Source organism: Triticum aestivum, chromosome 3B (genome assembly GCF_018294505.1).
Source record: "Triticum aestivum cultivar Chinese Spring chromosome 3B, IWGSC CS RefSeq v2.1, whole genome shotgun sequence".
Lineage (NCBI taxonomy): Eukaryota > Viridiplantae > Streptophyta > Magnoliopsida > Poales > Poaceae > Triticum > Triticum aestivum.
This window is the reverse complement of record NC_057801.1, coordinates 444,356,110-444,365,701: the sequence shown is the minus strand read 5'-3', so window position 1 is coordinate 444,365,701 and position 9,592 is coordinate 444,356,110. Positions and strand designations below refer to the sequence as shown.

At 49.0% G+C, this 9,592-nt stretch overlaps 1 protein-coding gene across 1 annotated transcript; it reads left to right on the top strand.

Moving 5' to 3' along the window:
* Positions 1–5,202: 5,202 nt before the first annotated feature.
* LOC123070271 (uncharacterized) lies at positions 5,203–7,034 on the top strand. The gene is made up of 2 exons (XM_044493382.1): positions 5,203–5,520; positions 5,621–7,034. Exon 2 carries the CDS (start codon positions 5,673–5,675, stop codon positions 6,867–6,869), a length of 1,197 nt encoding a protein of 398 aa, XP_044349317.1. The 5' UTR covers positions 5,203–5,520; positions 5,621–5,672; the 3' UTR covers positions 6,870–7,034.
* The last annotated feature ends 2,558 nt before the right edge of the window (positions 7,035–9,592 follow it).

Below are 9,592 nucleotides of genomic sequence, written 5' to 3'. Positions count from 1 at the left end.
GAATTCTGTTAATGACACTATCATCAGGAAGATTAACTCCCAGTTGAATCAAGTGATTATTATACCCAGACATTTTGAGTATATGTTCACTGACAGAACTATTCTCTTCCATCTTGCAGCTATAAAACTTATTGGAGACTTCATATCTCTCAGTCCAGGCATTTGCTTGAAATATTAACTTCAACTCCTGGAACATCTCATATGCTCCATGACATTCAAAACGTCGCTGAAGTCCCGGTCCTAAGCTGTAAAGCATGGCACACTAAACTATCGAGTAGTCATCAACTTTGCTCTGCCAGACGTTCTTAACGTCGTCAGTTGCATTTGCAGCAAGCCTGGCACCCAGCGGTGCTTCCAGGACGTAATTCTTCTGTGTAGCAATGAGGATAATCCTCAGGTTACGAACCCAGTACGTGTAATTGCTACCATCATCTTTCAACTTAGCTTTCTCAAGGAACGCATTAAAATTCAACGGAACAACAGCACGAGCAATCTATCTACAACAAACATAGACAAGCAAAATACTATCAGTTACTAAGTTCATGATAAATTTAAGTTCAATTAATCATATTACTAAAGAACTCCCACTTAGACAGACATCCCTCTAGTCATCTAAGTGATCACGTGATCCAAATCAACTAAACCATGTCCGATTATCACGTGAGATGGAGTAGTTTTCAATGGTGAACATCACTATGTTGATCATATCTACTATATGATTCACGTTCAACCTTTCGGTCTTAGTGTTCCGAGGCCATATCTGTTTATGCTAGGCTCGTCAATTTTAACCTGAGTATTCCGCGTGTGCAACTGTTTTGCACCCGTTGTATTTGAATGTAGAGCCTATCACACCCAATCATCACGTGGTTTCTCAGCATGAAGAACTTTCGCAATGGTGCATACTCAGGAGAACACTTATGCCTTGAAATTTAGTGAGGGATCATCTTATAATGCTACCGTCAATCAAAGCAAAATAAGATGCATAAAGGGTAAACATGACATGCAATCAATATAAGTGATATGATATGGTCATCATCATCTTGTGCTTGTGATCTCCATCTCCGAAGCACCGTCATGATCACCATCGTCACCGGCGCGACACCTTGATCTCCATCGTAGCATCGTTGTTGTTTCACCACCTATTGCTTCTACGACTATCGCTACCACTTAGTGATAAAGTAAAGCAATTACAGGGCGTTTGCATTGCATACAATAAAGCGACAACCATATGGCTCCTGCCAGTTGCCGTTAACTCGGTTACAAAACATGATCATCTCATACAATAAAATATAGCATCACATCTTGAACATATCACATCACAACATTCCCTGCAAAAACAAGTTAGACGTCCTCTACTTTGTTGTTGCAAATTTTGGCTGCTACGGGCTGAGCAAGAACCGTTCTTACCTACGCATCAAAACCACAACGATAGTTCGTCAAGTTAGTGCTGTTTTAACCTTATCAAGGACCGAGCGTAGCCACACCAGGTTCAACTAAAGTTGGAGAAACTGACACCCGCCAGCCACCTATGTGCAAAGCACGTCGGTAGAACCAGTCTCGCGTAAGCGTACGCGTAATGTCGATCCGGGACGCTTCATCCAACAATACCGCCGAACCAAAGTATGACATGATGACAAGCAGTATGACTTGTATCGCCCACAAGTCACTTGTGTTCTACTCGTGCATATAACATAAACGCATAAAACCATGTTCGGATGCCACTGTAGGGGAACATAATAATTTCATGATTTTCCTACGCACACGCAAGATCATGGTGATGCATAACAACGAGAGGAGAGAGTGTTGTCCATGTACCCTCGTAGACCGAAAGCGAAAGCGTTAGAACAACGCGGTTGATGTAGTCGTACGTCTTCACGGCCTGATCGATCAAGCACCGAAAGCATGGCACCTTCGAGTTCTAGCACACGTTCAGCTCGATGACGTCCCTCAAACACCGATCCAGCCGAGTGTTGAGGTAGAGTTCCGTTAGCATGACGGCGTGGTGACGATGATGATGTTCTACCATTGCAGGGCTTCGCCTAAGCACCGCTACATTATCGAGGACTATGGTGGAGGGGGGCACCGCACACGGCTAAGAGATCAATGATCTGTTGTTGTGTCTCTAGAGGTGCCCCCTGCCCCCGTATATAAAGGAGCAAGGGGGGAGGGGGCGGCCGGCCAGGGAGGAGGCGCGCCATGGGGAGTCCTACTCCCAGCGGGAGTAGGACTCCCTCCTTTCCTTGTTGGACTAGGAGAAGGAGGGAAAGAGGAGAGAGAGAGGAAGGAAAGGGGGGCGCCACCCCCCTCTCCTTGTCCTATTTGGACTAGGGGGGAGGGGCGCGTGGCCCTACCCTGGCCGCCTCCCCTCTTCTCCACTAAGGCCCACTATGGCCCATTAAGCCCCCGGAGGGTTCCGGTAACCCCTCGTTACTCCCGTAAAATCTCAATTTCACCCAGAACACTTCTGATATCCAAATATAGGCTTCCAATATATCAATCTTCATGTCTCGACCATTTCGAGACTCCTCGTCATGTCCGTGATCACATCCGGGACTTCGAACAACCTTCGGTACACCAAAACTCATAAACTCATAATATAACTATCATTGAAACTTTAAGCGTGCGGATCCTACGGGTTCGAGAACTATGTAGACATGACCGAGACACGTTTCCGGTCAATAACCAATAGCGGAACCTGGATGCTCATATTGGCTCCTACATATTCTACGAAGATCTTTATCGGTCAAATCGCATAACAACATACGTTGTTCCCTTTGTCATCGGTATGTTACTTGCACGAGATTCGATCATCGGTATCTCAATACCTAGTTCAATCTCGTTACCGGCAAGTCTCTTTACTCGTTATGTAATGCATCATTCCGTAACTAACTCATTAGCTACATTGCTTGCAAGGCTTATAGTGATGTGCATTACCGAGAGGGCCCAGAGATACCTCTCCGACAATCGGAGTGACAAAACCTAATCTCGAAATATGCCAACTCAACATGTACCTTTGGAGACACCTGTAGAGCTTCTTTATAATCACCCAATTACGTTATGACGTTTGGTAGCACACAGTGTTCCTCCTGTAAACGGGAGTTGCATAATCTCATAGTTGTCGGAACATGTATAAGTCATGAAGAAAGCAATAGCAACATACTAAACGATCAACTGCTAAGCTAACGGAATGGGTCAAGTCAATCACATCATTCTCCTAATGATGTGATCCCGTTAATCAAATGACAACTCATGTCTATGGTTAGGAAACATAACCATCTTTGATTAATGAGCTAGTCAAGTAGAGGCATACTAGTGACATTATGTTTGTCTATGTATTCACACATGTATCATGTTTCCGCTTAATACAATTCTAGCATGAATAATAAATATTTATCATGATATAAGGAAATAAATAATAACTTTATTATTGCCTCTAGGGCATATTTCCTTCACACTGCGGATCCACCATTAGGGCCGCCGCCCCAGCATCCAAGACCATGACACTACCTCACCCGAGCCCTGCCGCTGCCCCAACCAAAGATACGAGCGAAAAGGACCCGCCTTTCGCACCCCTGGGCGGCCTCCAGTGCGGAGACCCAAATGGCCGGCCAATACTGGCCTCCGTCAACCCGTCCTCGGCACCGGGTTCGTGACGAGCTCGATCCTGTCGCTGGGGGTGAGACGAGCATGGTCTTGCTGCCGGGCACGGGACGAGCTCGGTCCTGCTATCGGGTGTGAGACGAGGTCAGTCCTGCTGCGGGGCGCGAGACGGGGTCGGTCCTACTGCCGTGTGCGGGACGAGTGATGAACCACAACTGGGGGAGAGCCCACCCTTCGACGAAAGTAGCGCCCGGATGCCGAGGAGAGGGGACAAAGGCCGAAACAGTCCACCTGGAAATGAGCCGACGCCGGCGGAGAAGCCAACCGTTGCTGCAGTCGGAACCGCCAAGCTGCCGTGTAGACACCAAGCAGTAGGGAGGCCACCATACCTCCTGCCGCCGCGGTAGCCCACGACCAGAGCAGCCACCACGCCGGGCTGCTGCCCAAACCCGCGCCGCCCGCCGGGACCAAGCCGTAGGTCCGCTGGAACACGCAACCACTGGCCACACCTCCGCCCGCCAACCCCGCCACCACACGGATCGACGCCACTACCGGGAGACCGTCGGAAGCCCCATCCACCACCGCCACACCCATCACGAGCAGCGGGTGCTGCACCACCCGCGACGAGGACGACAACAGCCCGCAGGCTCACGACGCCCAGATCCGGCACGCTAGCCCTGGCCGACACTGCCTCCTCCCCACCGCACACCTAGGCATCCACACCGCCGCCGAGCCCCGCCCACCGCCTGCCATGGACCACCGCTGGACCTCACAGATTTGGTGTGCGCCGCCGCGCCCTAAAGAGGAGGGGAGGAGGAGGTGGAGGTTGCCCAGAGAGCCGCCCTACCGCCGCCCTCATTGGTGCACGCCCGGGCTTCGCCGGTGGCGGCAAGATGGGAAGGGGGAGGGAGAGGACCCGGCGGCGACGCTCGAGGAATCCCCCCCCCCCCCCCCCCCCCCCCACACACATACACCCAGCAGAGGAGGGAGTTTTTCTATTTGGAAGGCCATTCACTTTGAACTTCGCAAACACTATGAAAGATGATTCAAAAAGTGCCTCTTTTTATTCTAGAGAGTGGAGTAATACGTGTCTTTCATTTTTCAATAAAACTCTGTCCATTCTTCAAAATATAAAATAGGGATTACCGCTAACCCCAAAACTACCAGAGAGTAGGAAGGCATCTACCATGGCTAATTCTTAACATGATCATGTACTCCCTCCGTTCATAAATATAAGTCTTTATAGAGATTTCACTATGAACCACATACAGATGTATATAGATGCATTTTAAGTGTAGATTCATTCATTTTGCTCCATCTAGTGGAATCCCTGCAAAGACTTATATTTAGGAACGAAGGGAGTATAATACCAGAACTTGTTCCGCAACACCGCCTTTGTTGCAAATGGGAGATGAGGCTTGTGAGTGGGTTAATCGGATGGACATCCTCCCGTCCATCCAACGGCCAGCAAGGCGGGGGATGTTTTCTAGCTATCTGTCCGCGGACGCATAGGGTGACCCAAAAGTTTTAGGAATTTGTGTAGCCAAAATGTGTGCTTGGATAGCATCCTCGCAGCATCACACCTGTGGCCTGGGAGCCTCCGTGAGAATTGCCTGGGCCTGTATGTTTCGTGTCCTGAAAAAGCTACCGAGCGACCCACTAGTTAGTTCTCTCTCTCCCCCCTCTCACCTAACTTCTTCGAGAAAAACCCAGGAGCAGGGGCGCGTACGGCAGCGCCGCCGCCGCCGCCATATCCTTCTCGTCCTCATCCGGCCTCCAGAGACCCGGAGCCCGCAGATCCGGCAACCTCGCGCCTGGATCTTGCAGCTCGGGCCGTGCTCCTCCCTCTCCTCCCCGGCATAGGGCGCCTGGTGCTCGTCATCCACGACGCACCGGTCACTCGTCTTCCACGCCGCACGGGTAGGGGCGCATCTAGCCTGGTCATAGGGGTCAACCCTACCTAGCACCCGGTGCTTGAACAAGAGTCTGACTCCAGATTTATTTTTCCGGCGTGTTGCAGCGTTAACCCCGGGTCAAAGAGACGCTTCGCGGCTGCCCCCAAATCCCCCACCATGCCCCGTGCTCGCAAGCCTCGCCGTGAGTGGTCGGACGGCGTCCCGCCCGAGCTTCTTGGCGTCATCTTCCTCGACCTGGCCTGCCTCGCCGACCGTGTCTGCTTCGCTGCCGTCTGCCGCTCGTGGCGCTCTGTGGCGCGGGCTGTTGGCACCCCGCCGGCGCCGCGCCAGCTCCCGTGGCTCCTTCTCCCGTCCCCCGACAAGCCCTCCTTCTTCAGCCTCCACTCGGGGGCCAAACGCCGCCTACGCCTCCCGGAGAGCATCCGCGGCGCGCGCTTATGTGGCTCCCATGATGGCGGTTGGGTCGCTCTAGCATTCGAGCAGTGGCGAGGGTATGCGGCCGTCAACCTCCTCTCTGGCGCGACGGTTCCTCTCCCCGACAGGCTCAGGACTGCGCACCCGCTCGCTCCCCAGGCGAACACCGCCTGCGAGCACCACATGGTCATCCGCACCATCACCTTCTCGGGGTCACCCTCAGCAGAGAACTGCCTTGCCGCCGCGCATGTCTCCAGCGCCTCCAACATCGCGTTCTGGCGGCCGGGAATGAACGGCCACTGGATCACTTGCGGTGTCGCGGTCGCTCTGGACGTGATCCAGGACATCATCTATTACGAGAATGGGCTGAAGCAAGGTTTCCATGTCCTGTCAAATACAGAGGACATCGTGGTGTACACGCCCAACAGCGTCGAGGGCGCCTCTCTGGTTATGTCCCGTTCCACCTACCAGATCCAGAAGCGCGCTGATTACAGGCCTGATAATCTCAGGCGCAAGTCGCTCACAGTGTCCCGCTATCTGGTGGAATCCCGCGGGAAATTGCTAATGGTCCTGCGGCTTGCCAGGCGTGGCAAGCATGGGTTCAGAATCTTTGAGATGAACCTTGTGGTTGCTCCTGCTGGGGGCTCTGAAGCTTCTTGGGTGGAGCTCCACTCGCTTCCTGGTCGGGTGCTCTTGCTTGGTCGAGGCTGCTCTAGGGCTGTTGAGGTGTCTCAGTTCAATAGGCTCCAACTGGGTAGCATCTATTATTTGGACGATACTAGCTTCGACATATCCTTGGCGTTAAGCAGTGGGAGCAAGTATTCCAGTACTGACATGGGTGTTTATGGTCGCAAAACACTAAATAGGGCGCGTAGTGTGCGGCGCTTTCCGCGAAAATTTACTTCAGAGGGCTCTCCACCAATCTGGTTTATGCCCTGACTCAGTATGCAGTTTGGTGGAATTTAGCAAGCCTGTCTAGTATCCTTGCAATTTTTGCAGTATGCCAAAAGATGCTAGGCACTGTATATTCAGAAATAAGAAAGTAGATTCATGTGAACAAATGTATGGCATGTTGGAAGCATCAATCAATCATATTTTGTGTCCCTTGAACATTGTTAGAGTTTGTTTACTCCCTTTTTGTGGAACCCTAATCTAGCGTCGAATTTTGTGATAATTGTGCTTGGTTGTGTCATCTAGCAAACGAAACTTCTCCGCGAGTGGCCCGTAGCCTATGAGGCGTCTCAGGGCACCGTGATCCAAACAGAGCATGCAGTTCCCAGATGAAACTATTGGTGGATAACAGGAGCAATTGCCCATGCCTTGATATTAGCTCGTACTTGGGGTGCAAGGTCCCTCATGATGTGTAGTAGGGCTTGCCATGGGAGGTTTAGTCAACTTGTAGTCAGGTTTCATCCTTGAGCCAGGTAGAGATGTTCTGATATCCTCTGCAATCTTGTTTATATTATGTTGTTTCCAAATATGATTGTTATGCAGTTATGCCCAATGGAAATTTTACACTATGGCTGGAGGAACCAATGATTTAGTAGTTTTTTTTTTTGCAGCTTGAATCATCAATCTACAGAAGTTACAGTCCTTATTCTTGATTACACTAGATGAAGCTTAAATTTATGCATGTTTTGTCAACCTTTTGTGATAATTTAGTCCCACTGATATACTTCCTTTGAAGCTAAGATAGGTGATGAAATTCTGCATTTTTATGGAAGAAATTGAAATGAATCCACTAGTCACAACACAACTAGAAACATCACCAATTAGTAGTCCATGCAGGATATACAGATCCAGAGTATTCCATTTGTTACACTTTGCAGTCACAGCTTATGTAGGAATGATGGCTTTCTAGCTTTAGGTAGCCCCTTTTTTTTTTTGAGGAAAACATAGATAGCCCCTAAATGATCTGTATATATAGCATTGTTAACACACTTTAGCTGCTTCAATATTCTTTCTGTACTTCTATAACCAAGACCTACCAAGTAAAATTACTATGTTTCACAGTAGTACTGGTTCAGAATTTGACCTGTAGAGCAGGCACTGTGGCCTCAGATCTCGGCTACCATGCGTCTAGTGCAATCGATTTGTCGTTAGACTAGTGAAGTAAGGCAATTCCAGATTTCCTGATTCTCCCTCCAATTAAAGCTTGCGATAAGCATGGCTATTGTACCTGGCGTTGCAAAATTATGCATGATTAATCTGTTCCAATGGTGATTAAATTGCTCTAGGCGATCCTGTTACTATTGAAGTATGTTGTTGGTCTTCGTACGTTTACGAAACCAAGCGATCCTTTTTGTGATAACGGTCTTGTAAACCAGACGTTCTTGGTCCAGAAGCTGACGAGATGTTTCAGATGCATCTCTTCAGATTTCAGGGAGATGTTTGGGCCGGGGCATTTGAGAGGCATGGCAACTGTTCAGCCTGATGAGCAGTATGCAGCCGATTTTCAGAACTTGAGTTCTATGCAGTGACAAAGCATCGAGCCTGTAACTGGAAGCTTACCAGAAAACTGAATCCTGCCTCCAGTCAGAAGGCTGTGCGTAATTTGTGTGCGGACATGTGACAGTTTAAGAAGCTGACATATCGAAGACAGAGACCTGGCAAAGATCCATCTTCATTGACGAAGATGGAACTTGTCAGGTTTGTGTTGCACATCAGGAAACTGTGTTGACAGAATGCACTTGTCCCAAAGGTGTGATCTACTGCTCAGGCGAAGTTCTCCAGTTATTTTTTATTTTTATTTCGAAATGGATGCAAAGATTTGCCTTATCCATTGATTAAGAGAGAAATAGAGTGTTACAGTTACAATTTCATGGACACCAACCAAAAAAAGGCCACTACCCTGCTGACATGATTAGACCCAAATGTTTTGCACCCGCAGTGACCCAATAATGTTTTGCCCCTTTGCTAATGGTCTCGAGAAGGATTGTTGGCGATGTAGAGCGGAAGACCCTTGCATTTCTTTCATTCCATATGGTCCAACTCACAAGCATAATCAGGGAGGCCATTGTGTGTCTATGCTGGACGTTGCTTTCGGACATGTTTATCCATCACTCCTTGGTTGAGTGCTCCAAGAACCAAGCGGTAATGTTGATCCATCACTCTTTGGTTGGGCGTCCAAGTGCCAAATGGTAATGTCGAGGTTCTCAAGTTGGATATTATTTTTGTGCATAATTGCCATACGATGTTAATTTTTATAAAAATTAAAGTGCTTCAAATTAGATGGGAATTTTTGAGAATTATTTTTGAAAATTAGAAGACCGAAGGACCGCAGATGGACAAGAGGAGGGTCACCAGGCCCAGACGGACGGTCTGACAATGTGCCCCCATGCCGTTGGCTGCGTGGGGTGCTCATATGGAGGCCCGTGGCTCCTCCACCAGCCTCCTTTGGCTATAAAATTTCATACATCTCCAAAAAATCATAGAAAATCCCCAACGCTTTTTATGATATGGAGCCGCCGTCACTTCTGTTCTTCCTTCGAAGATCAGATCTAGAGTCTGTTTTGGGCTTCGGAGAGGGGTATTTGTCGTCGTCATCATCAACAACACTTCTCCAACAACAATCTCATGATGGTTTCACCCATGTGCGAGTAATTCCTTTGTAGGCACATGGACGTAGATGTGAATTGGTTGAGATTTCTTATGTAATAAAT